General features: G+C 38.3%; 1 protein-coding gene across 1 annotated transcript; it reads right to left on the bottom strand.

Moving 5' to 3' along the window:
• Positions 1-1294: 1294 nt before the first annotated feature.
• Positions 1295-12077, bottom strand: LOC308081600 (TM2 domain-containing protein 1). Its single transcript, XM_080457964.1, has 7 exons — positions 12067-12077; positions 11011-11084; positions 10650-10758; positions 9545-9636; positions 8808-8881; positions 3026-3138; positions 1295-2021 (listed from the first exon to the last, which is right to left on the bottom strand). The coding sequence occupies exons 2-6, from the start codon at positions 11021-11023 to the stop codon at positions 3028-3030; spliced, it is 399 nt and encodes a 132-aa protein (XP_080314090.1). The 5' UTR covers positions 11024-11084; positions 12067-12077; the 3' UTR covers positions 1295-2021; positions 3026-3027.
• Positions 12078-14584: the final 2507 nt, after the last annotated feature.

Raw genomic sequence — 14584 nt, 5'->3', positions numbered from 1 at the left:
GAGACACTACACTGTCTCTCTGTATTCTATGATCCTATAGTTTACTGAGACACTACACTGTCTCTCTGTATTATATGATCCTATAGTTTACTGAGACACTACACTGTCTCTCTATATTCTATGATCCTATAGTTTACTGAGACACTACACTGTCTCTGTATACTATGATCCTATAGTTTACTGAGACACTACACTGTCTCTGTATTCTATGTTCCTATAGTTTACTGAGACAATACACTGTCTCTGTATTCTATGATGCTATAGTTTACTGAGACAATACACTGTCTCTGTATACTATGATCCTATAGTTTACTGAGACACTACACTGTCTCTGTATTCTATGATCCTATAGTTTACTGAGACAATACACTGTCTCTGTATTCTATGATCCTATAGTTTACTGAGACACTACACTGTCTCTGTATTCTATGTTCCTATAGTTTACTGAGACACTACACTGTCTCTGTATTCTATGATCCTATAGTTTACTGAGACACTACACTGTCTCTCTGTATTCTATGATCCTATAGTTTACTGAGACACTACATTGTCTCTATGTATTCTATGATCCTATAGTTTACTGACACACTACATTGTCTCTATGTATTCTATGATCCTATAGTTTACTGAGACACTACACTGTCTCTATGTATTCTATGATCCTATAGTTTACTGACACACTACATTGTCTCTATGTATTCTATGATCCTATAGTTTACTGACACACTACATTGTCTCTATGTATTCTATGATCCTATAGTTTACTGAGACACTACACTGTCTCTATGTATTCTATGATCCTATAGTTTACTGACACACTACATTGTCTCTATGTATTCTATGATCCTATAGTTTATTGACACACTACATTGTCTCTATGTATTCTATGATCCTATAGTTTACTGAGACACTACACTGTCTCTATGTATTCTATGATCCTATAGTTTACTGACACACTACATTGTCTCTATGTATTCTATGATCCTATAGTTTACTGACACACTACACTGCCTCTCTGTATTCTATGATCCTATAGTTTAGTTTACTGACACACTACATTGTCTCTATGTATTCTATGATCCTATAGTTTACTGAGACACTACACTGCCTCTCTGTATTCTATGATCCTATAGTTTACTGAGACACTACACTGCCTCTCTGTATTCTATGTGTTTACCTTGTTCTGGATAAATGACTACATTGTCAATTGATGACATCATACGTTGATGACATCACACTGCTTGGTCAAACCCCTCTAAGATAAGTTCCTTAAAAACAAAAAGAGTCACGTGAGTAGATTCTCCAGGAAAAGAAAACACTTTATTTACAAAATAACACAACTTCCTATACATCAATAAACAGTGCGCTGTGTGTGTGTGTGTGTGTGTGTGTGTGTGTGTGTGTGTGTGTGTGTGTGTGTGTGTGTGTGTGTGTGTGTGTGTGTGTGTGTGTGTGTGTGTGTGTGTGTGTGTGTGTGTGTGTGTGTAGTATATAGTGCTATTTCAGAAATGCAGATAGTTGAGGACACTGTTCCTGGTCCTCACAGGAGAAATGGATGTTTTATGGAATTTACAGTGAAGGTTCAGGTTAGAATTAGACACCAAAACACAGAGCTTGTAGATTGGTAATTCTTTGGCTATTTTCAGCTATTATCAATGCCGTCCTAAACGTTTGAGGCCCTCACAGTACACAAACGTGTGTGTGTGTGTGTGTGTGTGTGTGTGTGTGTGTGTGTGTGTGTGTGTGTGTGATACAGATGGATGATTGTACAGTAATTATTTATTATTATGTACATACTCCAGAGAGAACAATTAATTCAAACTCTAGCAGCTTTTGACACATTCCAGTTCAACTGGAAAACCTCCTGTTCTGTTTACCTTTGATCAGTACTTTACGTGTGTGTGTGTGTGTGTGTGTGTGTGTGTGTGTGTGTGTGTGTGTGTGTGTGTGTAACATCTTGGTGTAGACCAGTATTCACTATGTACATGCCAGCATTCAGAGGAAGACACTCCACTTCATCCCTGGATGGACAGACAGACAGACAGACAGACAGGGATGTTAGTTTAACTCCTTCCTGTTGTTAATTATTGTCTAAGATGTTTATTTCAATATGTTATGAAACTTATTTCTCCCCTTCAATAATAACAATATTGTATTTTATATGGTTGTAAATACTGATTAGTCTCCTTCACAACGAGGTACGAAAGAGCAACACAGCTAACTGTGCAGGGTAGCAACCCCAAAATAATTGCCAAAAATCCCCTTGCAATATTCTGTTGGTATTCACTCTCTTTTGAGAAGTGTTTAGTTAACAAGAGGAGCGCTGGTTTATTTCACTACTTTTACTCAAGTAAAATATTCTATACAGGCCTTAAAACACAGTATTATATGTAGCCTGGTGAACCATGGTGGTGTGAATTCACATCATCATGTGTCTGCAGAGGACACATGATTATGGATGGTTTACCAGACTACAGTATTTCTACATTATGCTACATCTACTATGCTATGCTACTACTATGATACATTATGCTACATCTACTATGCTATGCTACTACTATGATACATTATGCTACATCTACTATGCTATGCTACGCTACTACTATGATACATTATGCTACATCTACGCTACTACTATGATACATTATGCTACATCTACTATGCTATGCTACTACTATGATACATTACGCTACATCTACTATGCTATGCTACGCTACTACTATGATACATTATGCTACATCTACGCTACTACTATGATACATTATGCTACATCTACTATGCTATGCTACTACTATGATACATTATGCTACATCTACTATGCTATGCTACTACTATGATACATTATGCTACATCTACGCTACTACTATGATACATTATGCTACATCTACTATGCTATGCTACTACTATGATACATTATGCTACATCTACTATGCTATGCTACTACTATGATACATTATGCTACATTTACTTTACAATCTGAAATGTTTGACAATATGAGAGTACTTCTAAAGGTAGTTATTTGTACCTTCATGGTGAGAACTGTGTCCTCCTGAAGGTCTCGTTGTTGATGGACAGTCGGGTCAGTCTGGCTCCGTAGTAATCTACGATGTAATTACTACCATCTGAGGGTCCTACGATCTGTAATATATACATTATGATGTAATTACTACCATCTGTAATATATACATTATGATGTAATTACTACCATCTGTAATATATACATTATGATGTAATTACTACCATCTGTAATATATACATTATGATGCAATTATTACCATCTGAGGGTCCTACGATCTGTAATATATATGTCACAGGGAAATTGGAGAACCAGGGAAATTGGAGAAGGTGCGCTCGTTTTTAGGCACGGGCGAGGCGGGGCTTTTCGAGACAGGGTTTATCACGTGAGGCTCGCGAGGAGATGGAGGAGGAGGAGGAGGACGCGGCGCCGCGAGGCGGGGCTTTGATGTTAGGCGGCGGCGTGATGAGGAGGAGGAGGAGACGGCGCCGCGAGGCGGGGCTTTGATGCGACGCGGACCTGGCTTTTGTTGTTCCCCCCCACATAGCAACCAGGAAGCAACGCTAGGGGAACGCTGAACACGCGTTCACACGCACACGTGATAATAGTTATTGTCCATGACGGAGGCGCGCCGACTCAGCAGAGCTTGAGGCCGAGGAGGCGCGCCCTCACGCCTCCAGGCGCGAGTGCCCGCGCCGACCGGCCGAAGGTCTGCTAGTCGAATCAGCGCCGTCCGAGTTGTGAACCGATAGGGACAGAATATATCTTTTCATGGATCACTATCCGTGTGTGTGTGTGTGTGTGTGTGTGTGTGTGTGTGATATGTTAAAAGCCAGAACACAATAAAAGTATCTTAACAGTCATGCTTTCAATAAACCATATTGAAAGCATGAGCGCGTGGCCGGGCGTGCGTGTGTGTGTGGTCGCGGCCATATATGTTTGTGCACTTTAGTTGGGAAGCCTGGCTCGTGGCTTGCATTCGTGGCTCCCTCTAGTGTTGATTCTACAGAATTGCCTGGGTGGGTGGTAAAAACGAGCGCGCCTTCTCCAATTTCCCTGGTTCTCCAATTTCCCTGTAACGTATACATTATGATGTAATTACTACCGTCTGAGGGTCCTACCATCTGTAATATATATATATATATATATATATATATATATATATATATATATATATATATATACATATATATATACATATATATATATATATATATACATATATATATATATATATATATATATATATACATACATATATATACATATATATATATATATATATACATATACATATATATATATATATATATATATATATATATATATACGTATATATATATATATATATATATATATATATATATATATATATATATATATATATATCTTGTAGATCTGCTATTTACACTGGCGCTCAACTAAGGTATAAATCTTAGAGAGAGACGAGAGACACGGACAGACAGACAGACAGACAGAAAGAGAGACAGACAGACAGACAGACAGACAGACAGACAGACAGAGAGACAGATGGTCACCCTGGCCTGTCTGTCCATCAGTCAGGTGTATCAGTCCATTGTGTTGCGTTCAGTCAGTTCATTAGAACAAACATCAGTCACACAGACACCCTGTCTTCATCACTTACACTGAACTGCTTTTAACATCACCATGATGAAGAGGAGGTGTGTGTGTGTGTGTGTGTGTGTGTGTGTGTGTGTGTGTGTGTGTGTGTGTGTGTGTGTGTGTGTGTGTGTGTGTGTGTGTGTGTGTGTGTGTGTGTGTGTGTGTGTGTGTGTGTGTTGCATGCATATGAGGGGAGGGAGTAAAGCAAAAGAAACAATCTCACAACGGCAATGTTTTGTCTCAATGTGTGATTTGTGTTAATTTTGACAGCAAGTTTTGACGTAGTTTTTGTCTTTTTTAAATACAATTTCATTTAGTTTTGTAGTTGAATTTTTTTAGTTTTAATCTGGTTGCAGTTTTATAAAAAAAAAAGTCCGACGATTTTGTAACCCATTTTTCCACCCAGTGCCAATTGCCTAGGTAATCCTGGGCGCTACTCTCCCTCTGCCAACCTGGGGAGATCCCAGAACTGAGCTCATGCCTCCTTCAACGCATGAGGAGTGAGCAGGCCGCTTCTTATCACCTGACAGGGAGGAGTTTCCCCGGAAGGACGTAGCTTCTTATCACCTGACAGGGGGGAGTTTCCCCGGTAGGACGTAGCTTCTTATCACCTGACAGGGAGGAGTTTCCCCGGAAGGACGTAGCTTCTTATCACCTGACAGGGAGGAGTTTCCCCGGAAGGACGTAGCTTCTTATCACCTGACAGGGGGGAGTTTCCCCGGAAGGACGTAGCTTCTTATCACCTGACAGGGGGGAGTTTCCCCGGTAGGACGTAGCTTCTTATCACCTGACAGGGAGGAGTTTCCCCGGAAGGACGTAGCTTCTTATCACCTGACAGGGAGGAGTTTCCCCGGAAGGACGTAGCTTCTTATCACCTGACAGGGAGGAGTTTCCCCGGAAGGACGTAGCTTCTTATCACCTGACAGGGGGGAGTTTCCCCGGTAGGACGTAGCTTCTTATCACCTGACAGGGAGGAGTTTCCCCGGAAGGACGTAGCTTCTTATCACCTGACAGGGGGGAGTTTCCCCGGTAGGACGTAGCGCGTGGAAGGAACACGTTATTCCAACCAGTTCCTTTCCCCTCCATTAGGCGCCCCGGCTGACCAGGGGGAGGCAGTATAGAGACCAGGATTACTACATGTTTTTTGTGAGGGTACCTACCCTAGGAGACACGGGGTGAACATGCAAACTCCACACAGAAAGGCCCTTTCACCAACCCCACCTAGGGTATGGGTAGGGGTGTTCGATATTGTGATAACTATCGTCGAGACGATAGAATGTCCCCACCATATGCGTTTTCAGAGATATCGTATCTATCGTCATAAAGTGAGTCACTCAGTCATAGAGTGTGCACTCACATTCTATGATTTGCAGTTCTTAATTTTTACTTCTGTAGTAGACGGTTTCCAAAAATAGCAGATCTACAAGCCAACAACGCGTCTCGACCGCACGTCCGGACCGCACTGATTGCTTGAAGATCTGTTGTGTTCATCACAAATGCTCCCAAAGTCCCCGCCCCCTTTCTTCTTGGCAGCGAGGGAATCGTCGCTATGTCAGTCTGCACAACAGCAGTAATGGACGGAGAGTCAGGCTCATTTGGATATTCCAAAACCGACACGGTGCAAACTAAAGTTAATTGCAAAGTTAGCAATGTTCGAACGTCACTCGATATAACTTTTAACCAAACGCGGGTGAAACAGCCAAGGTATCCCCGCATAAAGAGTGCACGCACGCACATGGATCGACGGACCTCGCGCATCGATTAAAAACAACAATTCGTAGCTCGCTTACAAAAGCTTGTCAACACCATGAATTAACATTAGCTGGATGCATATGCATATCAATGATCCATTGTGTGACCTGCTAGTCTACTGTTACTAGGTAGGTAGGTGTAATACTAGGCTACTGTCAGCAGTGGTGGAAAAAGTACTTAAGTAAAAGTATCAGTACTGCAATGCAGAAATACTCACAAGCTCACAACGGGTCGCGACGCGTTGTGAGCTTGTAGATCGGCTATTTTCAAATAGCCGAAGTATATAGGGATAAAGTGGTTAATGCGTGTTTTGCAATAATACAAATCTACAAAGTAACTAAATTGTAGTGGAGTAAAAGAACAATATTTGCCTCAGATGTAGTGGAGTAGAAGTAAAAGTACTGAAAATTTAAGATAATCCAGTAAAGTGAAAATTCCTCAAATTTCTACTTAAAGGGCAAGACCACTTTGGTAGAGGTTTGGGTTGTGTAGTTACCTTGCCACGATGTAACTCCAAAGGTGGGCAAGAAAGAAAAAATAATTGCTCCATTGATTAGAAATTGATAATTCAAAATATGCTCCTCATTGACTTACATTGTACGGTAAAACTGCTCTCAAAGTCACTCTTTTAGCACAAAAACGAACGCAAACAAAGTTGATTCAGACAATATAGAACATCACCAAACCCAGTACTGTTTTTTTTTTAAATAAAAATGTCAACTTCCTGTTGATTTTGCCATTTTTAATAAGTAGAAAACCCGGACTGGATCGGCGGATCCGGATCCAGATCTTCAAATAGTAAAATCAACAGGAAGTTGACATTTTTATTAAAAAAACAAACAGTACTGGGTTTGGTGATGCTCTATATTGTCTGAATCAGCTATGTTTGGGTTCATTTATGTGCTAAAAGAGTGACTTTGAGAGCTGTTTTACCGTACAATGTAAGTCAATGAGGAGCATATTTTGAATTATCAATTTCTAATCAATGGAGCAATTATTTTTTCTTTCTTGCCCACCTTTGGAGTTACATCATGGCAAGGTAACTACACAACCCAAACGTCTACTAAAGTGGTCTTACCCTTTAAGTACATGTACTTAGTTACATTCCACCACTGACTGTCAGATGTTCTGTCTGAAGCAGTCTGTTACACTACTAACTCACCATCAAGCAGCCTACACTGAATGTCACATGATGCAACAGCTGGATAAAAAGGAATAGATTATCTATCTATCAGCAGCATAAAAACTAATATTATATCTACATCTATCTATCTATCTATCTATCAGCAGCATAAAAACTAATATTATATCTATATCTATCTATCAGCAGCATAAAAACTAATATTATATCCATCCATCTATCTATCTATCTATCTGTATGTAGCCTGTCTGTCTGTGAACACATTAATTAATAAGATATGATGATTCATTATATTATATAATATAATGATTATACGTGCCCCATGATCATATCTTATAAAAAATGTATAATCATATAATATAATGAATCATCATATATGTTATTGATAATCATAAAATAATAATCCTAAAAACGAACATAAAAAAAATGATGGTGATATATATCGTCTATCGTGATATTTCTTGAAAAATATGGTGATAGTATATTTTTCAATATGGAACACCCCTCGGTATGGGCACTGATGACATGGAGGAGAGAACACGCCCCAAGTGCCCACAGTGTCCCCGGCGGGACTACATTCATTTAGTCGATTAAAAATGATGTTAGCAGGCCTTGAAGGTGTCTTAATGTCTGCTTTGTAGATCTGCTACCAACACCCACAGGCAACCAAGCATAACATGACTGCTTAGTTCTCCACTAGTCCCTCACTGCTTTTTATTTGTTTGTTTATTTATATTTGTATTTCATAGTTTCAGTCACCTTAGCCTAGTTTTTGTTTATTTTTTTAAGTAGTTTTCGTCAGTGAAACAAGTTAGTCGAGGGACATGTTTTGTCATAGTTTTAGTGACAAACGTAACAGTGTAAAGGACCACTAGCACGTTTTATAAAACATCTGAGACTGTTATGTTTTATGGACGATGCTTCTCAACATGTATTCTATTGATTGAGTTTGACCAATTCAAATACAATTGAATCTGAAAATAACTTTAATATCTATTATTGTTACAGTGTAGGACAGACAGACAGTAGGACAGCTGAGAGAGAGACAGTGTAGGAGAGACAGACAGACAGACAGACAGTAGGACAGCTGAGAGAGAGACAGACAGACAGACAGTAGGACAGCTGAGAGAGAGACAGTGTAGGAGAGACAGACAGACAGACAGACAGTAGGACAGCTGAGAGAGAGACAGACAGACAGACAGTAGGACAGCTGAGAGAGAGACAGTGTAGGAGAGACAGACAGACAGACAGACAGACAGTACATCTCAAACCAACCTGCATGGCAATGAGCATGAAGTCCACCAGACTGCCGATACCACAGAACCCTACAGTACAGAACTTTAATAACCCTGAGAGAGAGAGAGAGAGAGAGAGAGAGAGAGAGAGAGAGAGAGAGAGAGAGAGAGAGAGAGAGAGAGAGAGAGAGAGAGAGAGAGAGAGAGAGAGAGAGAGAGAGAGAGAGAGAGAGAGAGAGAGAGAGAGACAGACAGACAGACAGACAGACAGACAGAATGGTGTTACAACAGAACTCTGTACATCACTGTAGTCTCAGGTTTCAGAAGGTGAAGAACATAAACCCCGTTTCCTGTTCATTTTCCCATGACTGTGATTGGCTCATCAGCCATCATTGAACAGGAAACGCATGTGAAGGTGTTTCCTGTTCAAACAGGCTCTGTGCACAGCAGACATTATTGTAAAGACATCTTCCTTACACCCTTCACAGGTGTTACCAATGATACTGATGAAGGCTCTGTTCCATTTAGTGTAGCACAGTGGTTCTCACACTTTATTAATTTCAAGGACCCCCACAACTCTGAGAGTGTACAAATGGAACCAAATGGACCCGTAAATTAGTATCATTGGTAACAACCTGTGAAGGAGGTAAGGAAGAGGCTCCCAATTTCTTTACAATATGTCTGCTGTGATTACGCTGTAACCACATGAACCCTGGCGTCTAAGTATGTCAGGGTAGTCATGGTAATAAAGATAAACGGTGTTTATTGGTACGTTACCTAAAGCAGGATATCCCAGATAGAACCTATCAGCTCCCAGCCAGCCCAGGAACAGAGACAATGCTACTGCTACCTTATAGGAATATCCACTCCTGGAAAACATATTAATAACAATATGACTTTATATGAATATATCCACTCCTGGAACATTAACCCATAAAGACCTGAAGCCGATTCTACATGTCTTCTAAATCCTAACAGTTTTCTGAAAAACGTATGTTTCTATATCAGTGGTGCTCAAACCTTTCCATGTCAAGGACCCCCAAAATTATGTGCATTTGGCCGCAGACCCCCATCTCAAAATATGTTGTTCCAGGGAGCAAAGATTTGAGTTACAAATGTCCGCTTTAAGAAATATATATATATTCAAAGATTTACACACATTTTCAAAATTTCTCAAAAAGTGTAAAATAATGCTTTTTAGCTCAAATCAAGAAGTGACACAGATGCGTTCCAGGTCTTAAAGGGTTAATAATAACACAATATACACAATGACACACAAAATATGAATATCCACTCCTGTAAACTCAATAACTTACATATTCCTACAGTATAGTATATTACAGTATGTTTATGTATGTAATAACCTGCATAGTCCTACAGTATAGTATAGTACAGTATGTATATGTATGTAATAACTTACACATTCCTACAGTATAGTACAGTATGTATATGTATGTAATAACCTGCATAGTCCTACAGTATAGTATTGTACAGTATCTCCTTTTTCCTCTTTTTTTATTTCTATCTTTTTTTATTCTTCACTGTTAATTTTTTTTATTTTTTCTTTCAATCTGTTTGTTCAATTTAACTTATTTCTATCAACAGTGTACACACTCCCCAGTATTTTTTCTTATTATATTTCAAGTCTGTGAGTACCTGTATGCTTATATATATATACATATATTCTTTTCTCTTTTTCGTGGCTGTTTGTTTTATATACAGAGACAATGCCGGGTAAAAAACAAAAAAAAGGGGATATAAATATAACTGTACATGCATATATCATGTCTGTGAAACCTAAATTGAATTCCATAATAAAAAATATAAAAAATAAATTAAAAAAAAAGTATTGTACAGTATGTATATGTATGTAATAACTTACACATTCCTACAGGGGACAGTCTTGTTGAATCCCACCTCATCTCCAGTGAACTTGAACTCTGACCCATTGGCTAGACGACAGCTGATGTTGGGAGCAGGTAGACACTCCACTGAAATATATATAAATATATATTATACTCTATAACAGGTAGACACTCCACTGAAATATATATATAAATATATATTATACTCTATAACAGGTAGACACTCCACTGAAATATATAGAACAACACACACACACACACACACACACACACACACACACACACACACACACACACACACACACACACACACACACACACACACACACACACACACACACACACACACACACACACACACACACACACAGTACGTACCCCATGCTGTCATGTCCTTACAGTTCTCTGGTTCTTGTGTGGATTCATCTATCTTTGGTTCTTTACACAGATACCTGATAGAATGTTAAAGATCATTCACTTTCTCATCTGATCAGGAGGTGCCCACTATGTCTAGGTGCCCACTACGTCTAGGTGCCCACTACGTCTAGGTGCCCACTACGTTTAGGTGCCCACTACGTCTAGGTGCCCACTACGTCTAGGTGCCCACTACGTCTAGGTGCCCACTATGTCTATGTGCCCACTATGTCTAGGTGCCCACCATGTCTAGGTGCCCACCATGTCTAGGTGCCCACCATGTCTAGGTGCCCACTACGTCTAGGTGCCCACCATGTCTAGGTGCCCACTATGTCTAGGTGCCCACTACGTCTAGGTGCCCACTACGTCTAGGTGCCCACTATGTCTAGGTGCCCACTATGTCTAGGTGCCCACTATGTCTAGGTGCCCACTATGTCTAGGTGTCCACTATGTCTAGGTGCCCACTATGTCTAGGTGCCCACTATGTCTAGGTGCCCACTATGTCTAGGTGCCCACTCTTCCAAAAAAATTGCTGATCTACAATCTATAGTTATTGTTAACTTATTAAGCCAAACCATATTCATTGTATTATTATAAAATGATGTAAAAATAAATGCATATTAACTGTTTAAACGACATAAATCAGACGTCAATACCATAACATTATGAAACGTGTTCATATCATCCATATTATTATTAATAAATGATATTGTCCTACAACATGATAAACATTATAAACGTTATTAATAATGTATATAAAGGATATTGTCCTATAGTCTCAGGTCTTTATGAAGACAGTAAACATTATAAATATGTAGATACAACCATATAAACCTTATAAACATTAATAATATGTAGATACAACCATATAAACATTAATAATATGTAGATACAACCATATAAACCTTATAAACATTAATAATATGTAGATACAACCTTATAAACCTTATAAACCTTAATAATATGTAGATAACACATCATAAACATTATAAACATTAATGTTAATGTCTTAAAGGATATTGTCCTAGTCTCAGGTCTTTATGAAGACAGTAAACATTAATAATATGTAGATAACACATCATAAACATTATAAACATTAATAATATGTAATAAAGGATATTGTCCTAGTCTCAGGTCTTTATGAAGACAGTAAACATTAATAATATGTAGATAACACATCATAAACCTTATAAACATTAATAATATGTAGATAACACATCATAAACCTTATAAACATGAATGTTAATGTAATAAAGGATATTGTCCTAGTCTCAGCTCGTCGCATGTCTCCACAGAGTGAGTGTGAGGATGAAGACAGTAAACATGATGATAAACATAAACATTAAACAATAGAAACATAAACACAAACAACTCTGTCCTCCTGACGGCCGCCATGTTGGATCTGTGTCCGTCTCACCACGGTCACGTGACTCCACCGCGTCATAGAGACATGGGGTGAATTATTTTACCTTGAATAACACTTTATCTATCTGTCCTGGTGTTTGTGTTTATATTATCAGTGTTTATTTGTTATTATTGTGGTTTATCTGAATGTCTATGTATTTATTAAAGAATATTTTCCAGTTTAACACATGATCTCATTTTTATTTATTTTTATTTTCAATGTTTTCAGTAACAAATTAAATAAGAAGGGCACAATGAATAAATCAATACAACACAATAATAATAAATCAATACAATAATCAGTGGTGGAAAGTAACTAAGTACATTTACTTAAGTACTGTACTTAAGTACAATTTTGAGGTATTTGTACTTTACTTGAGTATTTCCAATTTCCAATACTTTTACTTTTACTCCACTACATCTCAGTCGCAAATATTATACTTTTACTCCACTACAATTATTTGCAAACTTTAGTTACTAGTTACTTTTTAGATATACATTATGACATTATGAAACATACATTAACCACTTTAGCCCTATTTTATACCTAGGCTATTTGAAAATAGCCGATCTACAAGCTCACAACGCGTCGCATCGCGACGCGTTGTGAGCTTGTAGATCGGCTATTTTCAAATATTTAGTACTTTTACTTTTGGTACTTTAAGTACATTTTGATGCCAATACTTTTGTACTTTTACTATTAAAGTAAATTTTTAATTCTGGACTTTTACTTGTAACAGAGTATTTTTATATTGCAGTATTGGTGCTTTTACTTAAGTAAAGAATTTGAGTACTTTTTCCGCCACTGACAATAATTATACATAACATAAAGTAATAATAATAATAATATATATAATAATATAGCGTACGTGTGTGCGTACGTGCGTGTGCCTATGTGTGTGCGTGTGTTCGTGTGTGCGTGCGTGTCTTACCCACCTCATTCAAGGTCAAAGTAATGACCTCCAGTGAGTGTTTAAAGAGACAGAGCAGCAGCTTCTGAACCAGTGAGTTTATTCACTTTATTCTTTATCATTATTTATTCATAAACTTTAACAGTAAAACGGCTTTACTTTATGTTTTGATGCTTTTATGTCTATTTACGAAAAATAACGATAAGATAAACCTGTGTTTAGATTCAATAAACATCCAATAAAAGATAAATAAACAACTTATCAAACTAGTTAGCCGCCTAGCAGGCTAACTAGTTACAGTGCTGTGAAGTAACTAAGTACATTTACTCAAGTACTGTACTTATAAGTACAATGTTTTGGTATTTTATTTTACTTTACTGGAGTATTTACAATGTACAATACTTGTACTTCTACTCCACTACATCTTAGAGGCAAATATTGTACTTTTTTTACTCCACTACAAGTATTTGAAAACTTTAGTTACTAGTTACTTTTGCAGAAATACATTATTATATCATAAAACATACATTAACCACTTTAGCCCTATTCTATACCTGGGCTATTTGAAAATAGCAGATCTACAAGCTCACAACGCGTCGCATTGTAGATCTGCTATTTTCAAACATTTGAGTACTTTTACTTTTAGTACTTTAAGTATATTTTCAGCTGGATGGACTGATGGATGGATGCACCTGTTACATGGAGGGTAGATCTATAGAACATGTGGATGGAAGGACGGATGGATGGATGGATGGATGCACCTGTTACATGATGGAGGGCAGATCTATAGAACATCAGGATCTATCTATCTATCTATCTATCTATCTATCTATCTATCTATCTATCTATCTATCTATCTATCTATCTATCTATCTATCTATCTATGGTAGATTTATAGAACATGTGGATGGGCATAGTATCATTTTATATACATTTACTCCTCTCTTGGGCAAAAACACATTTGTTGTTGCTTTGCCTAAGTTAAAAGAAGACAAAAAAACGCCGATCTACAAGCTCACAATGCGTGGCACTGGTGACGCGTTGTGAGCTTGTAGATCTTTGCCTGTCTTGGCCGCGCGGCACCGTCCTGCTCCCCTACGGTGGAACTATACACCTCTGCATGTCCATATTTGGTGTTTCCTGGGCCCCCTGGCCCCTCCCCCTCCCCTGTGGCCCCTCCCCCTCTTCATTCACTTCCTCATCAGGTGTTTTTTCCTCTTCAG

The sequence above is a fragment of the Gymnoscopelus braueri genome (assembly GCF_963280865.1).
Source record: "Gymnoscopelus braueri genome assembly, contig: SCAFFOLD_275, whole genome shotgun sequence".
In the NCBI taxonomy this organism is placed as follows: Eukaryota; Metazoa; Chordata; class Actinopteri; order Myctophiformes; family Myctophidae; genus Gymnoscopelus; species Gymnoscopelus braueri.
The sequence above is the reverse complement of the archived record's forward strand: the minus strand, read 5'-3'. Positions and strand labels throughout refer to the sequence as shown.